This window comes from Pangasianodon hypophthalmus, chromosome 7 (assembly GCF_027358585.1).
Source record: "Pangasianodon hypophthalmus isolate fPanHyp1 chromosome 7, fPanHyp1.pri, whole genome shotgun sequence".
NCBI lineage: Eukaryota > Metazoa > Chordata > Actinopteri > Siluriformes > Pangasiidae > Pangasianodon > Pangasianodon hypophthalmus.
Genome location: NC_069716.1, coordinates 27,771,662 through 27,786,627, shown reverse-complemented (window position 1 = coordinate 27,786,627; position 14,966 = coordinate 27,771,662). Strand labels below are relative to the sequence as shown.

Here is a 14,966-nt window from a genome sequence, read left to right as displayed (position 1 = left end):
AGCACTGAGGAGAAGCAGAGAGGAGAAGCGGTGAGGAGAAGCAGTGAGGAGAAGCAGAGAGGAGAAGCGGTGAGGAGAAGCGGCGAGGAGAAGCGGCGAGGAGAAGCAGCGAGGAGAAGCGGAGAGGAGAAACTGTGAGGAGAAGCACAGAGGAGAAGCGGAGAGGAGAAGCGGAGAGGAGAAGCGGAGAGGAGAAGCGGTGAGGAGAAGCGGAGAGGAGAAGTGGAGAGGAGAAACTGTGAGGAGGAGCACAGAGGAGAAGCAGTGAGGAGAAGCAGTGAGGAGGAGCGGAGAGGAGAAGCGGTGAGGAGGAGCGGAGAGGAGAAGCGGTGAGGAGAAGCAGTGAGGAGGAGCGGAGAGGAGAAGCGGAGAGGAGAAGCAGTGAGGAGAAGCAGAGAGGAGAAGCAGTGAGGAGAAGCAGAGAGGAGAAGCAGTGAGGAGAAGCGGAGAGGAGGAGCGGAGAGGAGAAGCGGAGAGGAGGAGCGGAGAGGAGAAGCAGTGAGGAGAAGCGGAGAGGAGAAGCGGAGAGGAGAAGCACTGAGGAGAAGCGGAGAGGAGAAGCAGTGAGGAGAAGCAGTGAGGAGAAGCAGTGAGGAGAAGCAGTGAGGAGGAGCGGAGAGGAGAAGCAGTGAGGAGAAGCAGTGAGGAGAAGCAGTGAGGAGAAGCAGTGAGGAGGAGCGGAGAGGAGAAACTGTGAGGAGAAGCAGAGAGGAGAAGCAGTGAGGAGAAGCGGAGAGGAGAAGCAGTGAGGAGAAGCACTGAGGAGAAGCGGAGAGGAGAAGCAGTGAGGAGAAGCAGTGAGGAGAAGCAGTGAGGAGAAGCAGTGAGGAGAAGCAGTGAGGAGGAGCGGAGAGGAGAAGCGGAGAGGAGAAGCGGAGAGGAGAAGCAGAGAGGAGAAGCGGAGAGGAGAAGCAGTGAGGAGGAGCGGAGAGGAGAAGCAGTGAGGAGAAGCGGAGAGGAGAAGCGGAGAGGAGAAGCACTGAGGAGAAGCAGTGAGGAGAAGCAGTGAGGAGGAGCGGAGAGGAGAAGCGGAGAGGAGAAGCACTGAGGAGAAGCGGAGAGGAGAAGCAGTGAGGAGAAGCAGTGAGGAGAAGCGGAGAGGAGGAGCGGAGAGGAGAAGCAGTGAGGAGAAGCGGAGAGGAGAAGCAGTGAGGAGAAGCGGAGAGGAGAAGCAGTGAGGAGAAGCAGTGAGGAGATTGTTGTTGTTGTGGTTTGGTTTGCAGGGCTGAACTTGGAGAGCTCTGAGAGGTGTGATGGAGGCTTGCTGTGTGGAAGCCGAGCTTCAGTCAAGTCCTGAGCGCTTTAATTCTCTTCCCCTCTAAACACTGGCGCCTCCTTCCTGCGCTGTTTGTTTGCGGTCAGTTGATCCGGAGCGGAAATTCCTTTCCGTTTTTGTGAATGACAAACTTATTAACAATTCATCGGCGCAGGCCCCGGTTTCCATCCGGCCCCGTTGCCAAGGCGACGGCCGCCCCGAGCCTTCCTATTGGTCGGCGCGCAATAATGTAGGCATTGAAACGCCGCGCCCTCGCCTCCATTCACTAACACACAGCCCCAGAGAGAGGGAGAGAGAGAGACAGAGAGGGAGAGAGAGAGAGAGAGAGAGAAGTTCACAGATGAAGCTTTGCGTTACAGGAACAAAACACCCCGCCGGCTGAAGTGGACAGGAGACTACACACCGAGCGCCGAGCTGGAGGTTCAGTTTGGCTTCTTGCTTTAAAAAAGAAAGACGAAGAGGAGAGGAAGAAGAAAAAAAAAATAACAAACGTTGTTATATAACCGGAAGAAGAACGTCAGTGAGGCTGTAGCTTACTCACAGGCGCGCGTGAGTCATTGATAAACGCGCAGGCATTTCTTAGCGCAGTCGCATGAATGGACGGATCCGGAGCGAGCCTCCACTTCACGCTTTAACCAAAACAACGAGCTTTTTGCATCTCTTGAGCAGCATCGAGTGCGTGCCATTTTTATTATTATTTTTGTTATTATTATTATTATTATTCCTATTTTTTTTTTTACGCCGCGTGAGCGCGAGCGTATGCTCCGGCCTGGCCTGGTGAAACGCCGCGGCCTCTGGACCCACGACGCCTCGCACCCCGGCCCGTAACGGAAACCCCGATGCTCGATAAGTTCCGACCCGCGCAGCTCGACACGGCAATGGCGATCAGCAAGAGCGTGGCGTGGCTGAGGGAGCAGCTCGAGACGCGCCGCGAGCGCCTGCTCGTGATGGACTGCCGCGCGCGCGAGCTCTACGACTCGTCGCACGTCGAGGCGGCCATCAACGTGGCCATCCCGAGCCTCATGCTCCGGCGACTCAAGAAGGGCAACCTGCCCGTCAAGTCGCTGCTCTCCGACGGACAGGACCGCGAGCGGTTCGCGCGCCGCTGCAGGACCGACACCATCGTGCTGTACGACGAGTGCAGTCGCGAGTGGAACGAGAACGTGGACGGCGGCTCGGTGCTCGGTTTACTGCTGCGGAGGATGAAGGACGAGGGATACAAAGCCTTTTACCTTGAAGGTAGCCTGTTATACGCCGCGTGCACGCGCCCCAAACCGTACAGAAGTATAGTCGGGTTTAGTCTCATGTTTGCGTGCTCATAGCGCGACGTGAAGGCCTTGAGCAACCTTCTAGCACAAGACCGACTTTTTCCGCGGCACGGGAATGTTTCTTGTCTTACACACACACACACACACACACACACACACACACAAATGTCTTAAAGACGTATTTTTAAATTATCATCATCAGCAACTTCTTGAGGAAAACAGAGTGCATTATTTTAAAAAACATCTAAAATAACTTTTTTACTTTTTTAGTGCATGTGTTTATTCTTTGTACACTCGTCTGTATAAGGCACCGTTGCGTACTTTTTGTAGCAGCAGTTCCTTTTAAAACATTTAATCCCACTGTTTTATGGGAAAATAATAATACAAACATGCGCGTGCGTTGATGTGTATTTATAAATAAATAAATACAGTCGTGCAATTTAACTTTTTTTCAATGTTTAAATGCCATTTTTGTCACCAGTTTTGTTGTTGTTGTTGTTGTTGTTGTTGTTGTTTAGTAAACAATCCAGCATGGTGTCTTTTTTTTGTACATTAAGCTCATCATGTTTTAACCCCACAGGCGGTTTCAACAAGTTCCAGGCCGAGTGTCCGGGACTCTGTGAGACCAACCTGGACGGCTCGTGCAGCGGAAGCGGCTCTCCCACGTCGCACGTGCTGGGCCTCGGTGGCCTGCGCATCAGCTCCGATTCGTCGGACATCGAGTCGGATGCAGACCGCGAGCCCGGCAGCGCCACCGACTCAGACGGCAGCCCGGCGTCCAACCCCCAGCCGTCCTTCCCGGTCGAGATCCTGCCGCACCTGTACCTGGGCTGCGCCAAGGACTCCACCAACCTGGACGTGCTGGAGGAGTTCGGCATCAAGTACATCCTGAACGTGACCCCGAACCTGCCCAACCTTTTCGAGAACGCAGGAGAGTTCAAGTACAAACAGATCCCCATATCGGACCACTGGAGCCAGAACCTGTCGCAGTTCTTCCCAGAGGCCATCAGCTTCATCGGTGAGTGACACACACACACACACACACACACACACACACATTGGTTACATAAACCGGTTTTCCAGGGACCTTGATTAGATTCAGCCCAATGGGGACCTCAGCTTATAATGAAAGGAATTGTCATTATCCACTCACCTCGAGCAAGTCATAACAAATATAATATAATGTACGATAAGACAAAGATAAGCTTTTTATTAATCCCTCACGGGGAAATTAAAGTGTTACAGCAGCATGATAGTAAGGATAATGACGTAGCAAAATAAGATTTGATGATAGCCATATGTTTAAAAGATAAGAATACAGAACGAAAAAGTAGCGGCGTGATCAGAAATTGTTATATATATATATATATATATATATATATATATATATATATATATATGTACTAGTGCTGATGTGTTCGTAACTTGATGGTTATGTGGTTTCTCACACTGTATGGGATACTATATTTTAAAAAAAAAAATTGCCTACATTATGAGGCTGTGAACTGTACTGGCAGCCATTTTGAACCATTATATTTAAAAAAAGAAAGTCTTAAATACACCCGTCCACTTGCTCATACTCATTCAGTTCTGAATTATCAGATATTATTAGACTCATCTGATTGAAGTGAGATGCCAAATGGTGGTCATAGATACATAACAAAATATGGCATTAAAAAAACGAGCATTTGTGTAAATCTGAAACTTTAGTGTTTGAAAAACAGTCTCCGTGTCACTTTGACTATATAAGTGGATTGGGAGTCTTTGTTTAAAACCCAACCGCCAGATTCCCAACTGTAGCATTTCGCCTCTGTCCTTTTGTGTTTGTCGAGGAGTTTAGCCGAGCCATGTGTGTGTGTGTGCTCGTGCTAGAAAGGCTTATGATAGAACAGGAGATGAGGCGAGGTAATTTGAGCTCAACAGGAAGGAAGCGGCATTGAAAGTAATGTAGGACAGGGGCGGTGTTTTCTCCCACACAACGGGGCCCATTTACCGGGGGGTGGGGTGGTGCGGGGGAATGTTGACATCCTGCTCGCCATGACAGCGCGCCCCCGTGACTTCTACATTTACACGCCCCAAATGGTGCCATTGTCAAGTAACCTGGTGAGCGGAAGGATCATTCGATAGGCCATAATAGCCCATTTCCATGTCTGATTCCAGAGCAGAAAAATGGAAGATTTGTTTTCGTCCTCTGTCATGCACTAGAGAGCGTACTGAATGAGGGCTTTTTTTGTGTGCTCGAGCCGGGAGTCTAATGAATTCTGACACACGCCTCTCTCTCAGGCTCATGGTTAATGTACGCGTTTATGAGCCTTATGAGCTCACAAAATTGTTGGTGTTTTTAGATTTGTGTGGTTGATGAAATCAGGAATTAGATCATCTTAGTGTATGAACAGGTTTCATGACAAAATTGCCCTAGTGTTTTTGCACCAAAACCTAACCAGACATCCTTTTTTTTTTTTTTCCCTCGTTCTCTGTACAGACGAGGCTCGAGGTCAGAAGTGTGGCGTCCTTGTGCACTGCCTTGCCGGTATCAGCCGCTCCGTCACGGTGACCGTGGCCTACCTGATGCAGAAGCTCAACCTGTCCATGAACGACGCCTACGACATCGTCAAGATGAAAAAATCGAACATCTCGCCCAACTTTAACTTCATGGGCCAGTTGTTGGACTTTGAGCGCACACTGGGACTGCAGAGCCCATGCGACAACCGAGCCTCAGCGCCGTCGCAGCCGCTCTACTTCAGCACGCCCACCAATCACAACGTCTTCCAGCTCGACGCGCTCGAGTCCACGTGAGATGATGAGCACGGCTGCAGAAGGTGCCTGACCATCCCAATGTGGCTTTCTGTCTTTTTCCTCTCTCAAACGGAGGAGGGTTTTCCAGACGTTTTTGACGCAGCTGGCGCAAGATGCCAACTGTCGTGAGTTAGCCAATGACGCGTCAATGCGCTTGGCCTGAAGCAGAAAGGCAGCTGCTGTACTATTGGGACGGAGAAACGCAGCTCTGTATTTGTCTCAGACTCTGTAAGGTAGTTCCTGCTTTCTATCTTCGTACTCAAGCATGTGAAGACTGTCAAAATGAGGAACTTCTGGCGTGCCAAAGAGACTGGAATTGGACAGTTTAAAAAAAAGTAACGAGAGACTTATTTTATTTCTGTTTTTTTTTTCTAGCACTTGCACCTTCACGTTTTTTCGGGTGTGCTCTTCTTGTCTTCAGTGAAGACTTGCCTGTATTTGGGGATTAAAAAAAATTACAAACACCCTCGTTGACGATGGCACAGTATAGTGTACTCCAGTTTGTTTGTGTGGAGACACTTTTGAATCGTTTATACGTGTGTATATTAAGGACATTATCATAGCCACAGTATACCTGTTATGAAAAAAACAGGTACCGAATCTTTTTTTGTCTTCTTTTGTCATTTAAACTGAATATTGATCAATATTATCTATGAGTTAAATGCCAAAAAAGAAACTGAATAGGTTTTGTGAGATCATAAATGTGTATAATGTAATATATTTCTTTTTCTTTGCTTTATAAACGAGCCTTTATCAGCCTTTTCTTACGCATCCTTCCACCCTCTGAGAGTCACCTTGTTACCCCTGCCTTAGGTCTTCTGTACATAGGAGTATCGTCGTGCATTAACTTCTCCAAGCAATTCCTCATTAAGCTTCTCTGTCACCGGCTGTCAGAGCTATAAACTAACGGCACATTCAGAAAGTATTGTTCAAACTTGTATCAGTATGTGTTCGAGTCGAGAATATGGCTGCATGCTCATGATGAATCTAGAACCAGGACGCCTTGATTACATTTTTTTTTGTTTAAAGTCGAGAATGATGGAAGATCGAAGCGGGTGGTCTTTGTTTTTTTTTTTTTGTGCGATTCGAGGTCTCTGAAATGTCGGCAATGCGGGAGACGTTCGTAAGCCTCCGCTCTTCAGGGAAATTCTGTGAAATGCAATTTATTTGTCTGACGTGGATTTAAATGGGAACCTGGTTCCCTCAAAGCAAAGGCCTGTTCTGAAGGAGGAAGGTTCCACTTTGGGACCCGTCCTTCCAACCCTACGAATGTAAAGAGATGATAAGTTATTAATAAATTGCTATTTTGTCTATTCAAACCTATTGACCTGCCTCTCTGTTTTGTTCTTTATCTGAAATCTTGCTGTTTAGCTAGCATTTATGACTTATATACCTCAAAGATTACCATCACTAAATGTAAAAATGAACAGATATGCTAGTTATCAAGAAAGATTCTAGCAAACAAGCTAATGTTATACACAATATGGAACAAGCTAGCTTTCTGGACAACAGGAAAGTGCCTAGCTAACACTGACTAGCCTTATAGCTAGCTTAAATGCTATCTTAAATATGATCAAAAGAGTTTTATAGTTTATATATCTCATAGTTTAACATAATTATGAAAAATGAGCAACTATGCTAGTGACCAAGAAGGCTTCTAGCTAGCAAGCTAATGTTATAAGCTATATGGAACTAGCTAGCTTTCTGGACTGCAAAAAAGCTTCTAGCTAACATCAACTAGCCACATAGTTAGCTAACAAGATAACCAAAAGAGTTTTAATGCTCATATACCTCATAGATTAACATCACTACTAAAAATGAACGAATATGCTAGGTATCAAGAAGGTTTCTAGCTAACAAGCTAATGTTTGTGATCAAAGAATTTATGGTTTATGCACTAAATGGAGCTAGCTCATTTTCTGGCCAACAAGAAAGTTCACTAACACTAATTAGCCACCAACTTGGGTATATAAGCCATTCGAAACTCATAAATATTAGCTTGTTAGCTCACTAGGTGGTTAGTTAGTGTTAGCTAGAAAATGTCTTGGTAACTAGCATACTTTTTAAACAAAAAAACTAGTGAATATTAGCTCCATAAGGTATATAAACCATAAAGTAACATTAGCTTGTTAACTAGCTGGGTGGACACTTGGTACATGCCTCACTGTTTATTCTTTACCGGAAACTGCTAGTTTCTCAAAACTATGTGTCAACCAACAAGTGATGTATTTTATTTAGTTTTCCATTGAAATAGAGAATCCTAGCCTTTGGGTTTGAGTCTCTTTCTCTGTCTCTCACTCACACACACACACACACACACACACTCACACTCACACACACACACACACACACACAGATATGTAGCATGAGTAGTTTCTGTCCTGGGGTGAAGTTCACTTGAGCTGACAGAACTTTGGAGCAGGTCAGGATTTGCAGGGGCTGCTGGGTAACGGGAGCTGATCCACTTCTCACCACTTCCTGTCTGGAGATCAGCGGCTCAGGACGCCTCCGCGCAGGAAGCAGGCCGCGGCAGAACAAGCCGCAACCCGGCTCTACCCCGAGCTTTACCGTCTGCTGATGTCAGAGATAATCCCAGCGTGGGAGTGGAAAAAAAGATGGAGGGAAAGAAAAGGAAATTGTTTCTGGTGGATAAATGGAGGAGTCATTTGACTAAAAGCACAATAATATCACGGATCCTGGCTGAGAGGCGGGAACGCTGAAAGATACCGTGGCCACGATTCTGTTATTGAGTTACGCAGTTACATTTAAGCATTAGCGCTGTTGAATTCTCAATTCTAATTGGTCAGAAGGTGTGAAGGAAATAATTTAAACTTAATAATAAACAAATATTAAGAACTTGTTAGCTAACAAAGAAAAACACAAATTTGTTGATATGGGGAAGTTTTCTGACAGGAGACATTTTTATTAAAGATAGCTAGCAACATTAAAGTTGTTTGCTAACATTAACTAGCCTACAATCTACAATTGTAGCTAGCTAGCAAGATAGCTTTCTGGACAACATTCTATTTTAACAGCACTAGTTTAAAAAATAAATAAATAAAAAAAGAAGAGCAGACATGCTAGTTATCAAGAAAGTTTCCTCTTTGCCACTTAGTAAGGTAAATAAATGAGAGATTATTTTGTTAGTTAGGTGGCTAGATAGTGTTAACTAGAATCCTCCTTGATAATTAGCATGTTTTTTTATTTTTAGTAGTGGTATTTAACCTAGAACACTAGCTAGTTACTTAAGGAAACTCTTCTGATCACAAATATTAGCTTGTTAGCTAGACTTAGCGTGAGCTAGAAACTTTATTGATCATTAGCATGTTTGTTCGTTTTTAAAACAGACAACTGTTCAGAAAGCCAGGTAGCTATTAAGCTAATATTTGTGCTCAAAAGAGTTTATGGCTCATATATCTTATGGAGCTAGCTACGTAGCTTTCTGGGCTTAGAGACTTAGTGTTGCTGAAATCAAAACGAGTGTTTCTGAGCTTTTTGTTTCTGTCCTTTAGTGTTATGAACATTGATTTGACAGTATAGCTAGAAGAAAATAGATATTATTGTCTTCATTTTAGAGTTCTGGGAAAACAATGAATGTTGTTTGGTGATTCAACTTGTAGTAGTCTTGTGTTTATATATATATGTCCCGCCCCTGGGGGCGTGTCTTGCTCTACAGTAAGTCAGTAAGTCAGTAAAATAACTTTATCTACCACTCGGATGTGTAAGATGTCTCCCGGTGATGACCCTGTGGCTCACCATCGCCATGGACACGGCTGACACTCGACCTCGGTTCAAACATGTACGGCATACTTCGAAAACACACGGCATCTAGGATATCGTCCTGGCTGTAGTCACCAGGCGTGGGTGAAGGCGTCGTGAGAAATCCTCCACACTTTAGCTAGTTCACTAAGCTACTGCCAGGTTTGTTTTGATTAGAACTCAAATGCTATTGGCTGCTGTGTAAATCAGTCAAGCACCATTTCAAACGGGAATACGTCAACATACGGAATTAAACTACAGCTCACATATTGTTTCATGTGGACTTTAAATACAGTAATAAAGTAATTGTAGTGTGTTAATTCCTGTCTCTGGTTCGGCAGGAAGTGTATCCCACCCCGGCATGTCCACGCTATACTTGGTGTGTGTGTTAATCCTGTGTGAAGGGTTTCAATCCCCATCATTCTCCAGTGACAGGCTGCCTCTGCCGAGGATTTGCTTGCACCCCCAGCAATTTCCGGTCTTGTGGCAGCTCGAGTTCCAGCGCCTCAACACGCACACACACACACACACTCACACACACACACACACACATACACACCAATGACTTCCAGCCTCCCCTGCTTGCCAGCTGCTCTGCACTCAAGCGCTAATGTTGGAATGCGTGTTGCGTGTTAATCATTCTGGCCTAAAAAAAGGATCATATTTATCATATGGCCTTGCAGTAGTTTACATCATGTTCCACCACAGCGCTGCTGAATTCTGGATTCTGATTGGTCAGAAGGTGTTGATTAATTTTCCAGAACAGCAGCTCTGACAGCAGTACAGGTTAGAATATAAACACGTTATCATTGCTATAGTAACTATAGTCAGTTAAAATGGTTTAAATCGTGTTTAGTCGTTGATATGGTTAAGCTGCTCTGCTCCAGTGTTTCCAGATGCACAGGATTATACGAGCTTCATTAGACAGTGAAGGCTGTAATTGTTCACCGGGAGGCGGAATTATAGAATGACTGGAACATGTTTTCACAGAGAGAAGGCATCTCTCTCTCCCCCTCTATCTACCTCTCTCTCTCTCTCTCTCTCACACGCACACACACACATCTGTCAGATCTTTATTTTTTTTTTTTAAAACCTCGACTCGTCTCATCTCCAGTACAATCAAAGCGTGAGAACTTCAAAGTAGCACCTGGGTTACATTGTGTCGTGTCTCCACTTCCTGTCTTCTGTCGTTTCCCCTAACCACACAGCTGGCCTGGAGTGAGCGTGCAGGGGATTATGGGAAGGCCAGGTGGAGCAGACAGTGTGGTGGGCGTAATGGAAGCTCTGCTATCACGCCGAGGAGCCGCGGGCCATCCTCCAAACCACCCACAGCACAGACAGAGACAGTGTGGATACAGAGCAGAGACAGGGACAGGGACAGAGACAGAAATAGAGACAGCATGAGAGAAACAGAAAAACAGGCAGAGAGATAGAATGAGAGACAGAGACAGAATGAGACAGGCAGATGGAGAGACAAAGCAGAGACGGATGGAGATGGAAACTGAACGAGAGATTCCCTTTCCATCAGTCTCTCTGTCAATCTCATTGTGTCTCTCTCTGTCTATCTTTGTCTATCTCTCTCTTTGTCTCTGTCTGTCTCTCTCTCCATATCTCTCTCTCTCTCTCTGTCTCTCTCTTTGTCTCTATGTCTTTCTCGGAATCTACCATGTCTTTTAATTTCTCGTTTTCATTCCCTCTCTGTCTTTTCCCCTCTCTCTAGACCTTCTTCCCCTCTTTCTTTCTCTGTCTCTCTAATAATTTCTCCTTCAGCCCCAGTCTCTCTCTCCCTCTCCCTCTCTCTCTCTCTCTCTCTCTATCGTAATGAGGGAGACTCCTTATCGAGTGGAACAGCTTGGGAGGATCTCATAGTGAAACTCATAGTGTTCCTGTTCTAGACACAAAACCACCAGCCAGTCATACACTGTATTGTGTGTGTGTGTGTGTGTGTGTGTGTAGGGGGAGATCATTAACAGAGCTCCACTCGTCCTCAGAGCCTCAGTTCTGTGCTCCACCTACACGCGCCGGAATGCTGGAGAGGAATGACTTGAATGGTGAAGGACACAGCGAGGTGCTTTGTCTGGACATTGTGTTTTTCGCTTTCGTCTCTGACTCTCGCGTGTATCTCGGCACTGGACAAAAAAACTCGGACGGTTCGCACGCAGTTAGCCTACAATTTGGGACACACACACACACAAACACAAACACACACACACACACACAGGAATGTCATGTGACATTGACATTGTACTCTGCCATTGTTCCCAAAGCTTCAGCTCAAATAATACATGTGCGCGTGTGTGTGTGTGTGTGTGTGTGTGTGTGTGCGTCCTAAAGTGTGTCTGAAAGTGTAAATGTGTGTGTGTGTGTGTGTGTGTGTGTGTGTGTGAGTGGGTGTGTGTGTGTGTGTGTGTGGTTATCTGGGAGATCAGATGGCTGTCTTTACCTTACAGAAGTTCACACACACACACACACACACACACACACACTCACAGTGAGAGAAATACAGGAAGTGAGACAGAGCAGTAACCTTGCAGCTGGGTAAAAATAGGTCTTTATGTAAGCCTCGTCCGTACACACTCATTATCTGAAAAGAGGACTGAAGCTGAAGCGCCCACGCAGACAGGTACAGAGGCCGGGAGCGCACGAAGTCCGACACAGACATCTCAGCGCTGAGATTCAGGTTACAGCAAACACACAATACCACAATCTGAGCTGTTTCTCTGAACAAAATCAGCCACAAAAAGTGTGTGAATGTTTTATTACAGAATAATCTTTATTAGTGACTAACAAAAAGTAACAAAAAAAGTTACTATAGGTGAAGAAGGGACTTAAAAAAACAAGAGATATCACAATAGATATTGTGCCAAGTGATTGTTCATAGTCTTACAAAAGTTTATTTTGTATTTGAAGCCTTTCTTTTTGTAAAAGACATTTATTTATGTAAAAGAGCCTTCATTTATTTATATACACGTCCTGCAATACGTAAGAAACGTGTCATGATTTCAGACTTGAAACCCTTACATTAGAAAAATAGCAATACAAACCAAAATGTGCCATAGATTCTCCTGTGTGTATGCGTTTGATGAGATCCTGGTTTATAAGAACCAACCCTAATAGTTTCATAAGACTAATGCTGAATTACAATACATTCACACTTCTAAAGCTAATTAGTTCAACGCAAATTAAATAATGCACTTTTCATGTGAAAAAGCTGTTCCACTTCATATTAGCTTCGTTCTCAGATTAGATTACATTAGCAAAGCAAGCTGGTTGTATTAGCTGCGTACCCTCACCAGACGCATTGACAATCTCTACTGCTCCCTTCCAAGCTGTATATGTTTTATAATGTCTCTATATACATTTAAAGAGAGGAGGAATATGACAGGATAAGATGAAATTGCACTTCTTTCATTTTTATGTCTATGCAGCAGAGGCTAAACTTTCTCGTACAGAAATCCGGCCTTTCTTGTATTTGTTTTCTCAGACAGGATTTGGTCTATGCGTGAGTCATCTCTATTTGTTGATCAGAACATTCTTTTGTTCACCGAGAATATTTTATTATTTATTGTAAGTAGTGAAGGCTAAATCTCAGAGCATTATATATTTCATTTACGTGATTTACGTGACAGAAGTAGGCCAGTGTGTCAGGCTTCATACACAGGCCATTTCTCCAAAGGGTGTCTATGAAGGCTTTCAGAGCTCACTTATAGGAATGTACCACTCAACAATAAATCAATCAGTCCTCAAGCCGGCTAAACTAATCAGATGCATATGAAATATGAAACAGCACAACTGCTCAGAGCTGCAGTGGATTTCTGAGAGAGAGAGAGAGAGAGAGAGAGAGATAAAGAGAGAGCTGTGACTGCAGTGGCTCTCAAAAGGAGCATTCCAGCTGACATGAATCATCCGCTGCTGTCTCCACCGAGCCCACGCACCGCTCAGAACTGGGGGTAAAAATAGTCATTTAAAAGAGCCTTTAAAAATAACATGTAGGAGAGACAGAGAGAGAACGAGAGAAACAAAGAGAGAGAGAGAGAGGGAAGGAGGGATGAGGAAACATTGTGCTTTAGCCCACACATCCTCCAGTAGGCCTGATATTAGACCCAAATATTAGTCACTGCAACCATAGATCTCCTTCTTATAAATCTCTCCGTCTCATTCACACACACACACACACACACACACACACACAAACACTGTGTCCTGGTCTAGCCATCTAAGAGATCTTAGTCCTAGTCATATTTCTCTCTGTCTCATACAATATCTCTTTCTCTCTTCCTCCCTCCTTATGTCTCTCTCTTCCTCTCTTCCTATGTCTTTCTCTCTCTTTCTCCCCCTTTTTTTCTGTCTCCCTCTCTCTCTGTCTCTCTCTCTCCCAATGTCTCTCTCTCTCTCTCTATGTCTCTCTCTATCTCTCTCTGTCTCTATCTCTTCTTGTCTCTGTCTCTCAGTCTCTGTCTCTTTCTCTCTCACCATTTCATTCTCTCCATATGTCATTTTTTGTCTCTATGCCTCTCTCGATCTGTCGGTCTCTCTCTCTCTTCCTATGCCTCTTCATCTCTGTCTGTCTCTCTCAATGTCTCTCTCTTTTCCTATCCCTTTCTATGTCTCTCTCTCTCTTCATACCTCCCTCCCTCCCTCCCTCAGGTCTGCTCTCCCACTCTCTCCATCTCAGGCAGGAAGTCAGTTCAGAGCTTCTCAGATCACAGCCCTGTCTCCTGAATGGCAGCTCTCCAGGAAACGATTACAGCCTCCCATGACAGGACAGGAAGAGAGAGAAAGAGAGAGAGAGAGAGAATCCATCTCATTTGACACAGTGACAGCGGGGCATCACTAATCTCTGCACCAGAATGGTTTGCAAGTGCCTCAAAAAAAAAAATCTCTAAAATCTCTAAAACGTTGTTGTGGATCATCATGAGCACATAAATTCCATATACACATCCTCTCACTCTTCATCCCTTTCTCTCTCATTCAGCCAGAAAGCACATTCAGAGCTTTTATCACCCGCCTGTCCATCTCCTCTCAGCGCGACAGCCGGTTGACTCATCCTGCCGTGCCTCACTTTGCGGCGCCGTTGCTAAGCCAACCTACCGAGGTAAATAAATAAATAAATACAAAAAAAATCTCTCCAAAAGGGAGAGAAGAGACGAGCAAGCAGAGAGAAAATGAATGAAACAGAGGGAGGAATAGAGAGAAGAGTAAGTGTGTGTGTGAGTGTGTGTGTGAGTGTGTGTGTGTGTGTGTGCGTGAGCAGAAAGTGGTGTGGTGTGTGTGAATGACAGGCGGATGAATGCAGCAGGCTCTGTGTGAATGGAGAAAGCAGTGACGCTCCTCAGGTTCATCCACATCACTTGGCCAAGAGTTTCTTTTATTAAGTCATTAAAGCTGCTTCAAATGCTCTACTCTGCACTAAATAAAGAATAAAACACTGTGAGCCATGCTGTTATAGAAAACTAATCAACAAAAGGGTGGTGTGATGAAGTGGAGTGACTGTTACTACCCTGAACCTGATTGTTTTCCTATAACAGCACGTCCCAGAGTGTTTTATTCCTCTTATACAACAGCATTATGCCAACGATTACAATATTTTATTTATTAACAAACAACACGTCATACATTTTATCTGTTTATTGATACATTTAATGTCTGTGAAACAAGTTAGTTCCTGTTATACCAAGCTCTGTTGAATTCTCAAATCTGATTGGTCAGAAGGTATTGATTGCTTTTCTATAACAGCAGCTCTGACAGTAGTGTGATAGATTTATATTAATGCACTCGTTCTTATACGTTATAGTTTCTATAGTAACCGCCCATTCACAGGGACTTGTACAGTGGAGGCTCCACATAAACAGATTTAATCATTCATA

The 14,966-nt window shown here is 44.7% G+C and overlaps 1 protein-coding gene across 1 annotated transcript; it reads left to right on the top strand.

Moving 5' to 3' along the window:
• Positions 1-1,532: 1,532 nt before the first annotated feature.
• dusp6 (dual specificity phosphatase 6) lies at positions 1,533-6,663 on the top strand. The gene is made up of 3 exons (XM_026946619.3): positions 1,533-2,515; positions 3,125-3,562; positions 5,027-6,663. The coding sequence occupies exons 1-3, from the start codon at positions 2,116-2,118 to the stop codon at positions 5,338-5,340; spliced, it is 1,152 nt and encodes a 383-aa protein (XP_026802420.1). The 5' UTR covers positions 1,533-2,115; the 3' UTR covers positions 5,341-6,663.
• Positions 6,664-14,966: the final 8,303 nt, after the last annotated feature.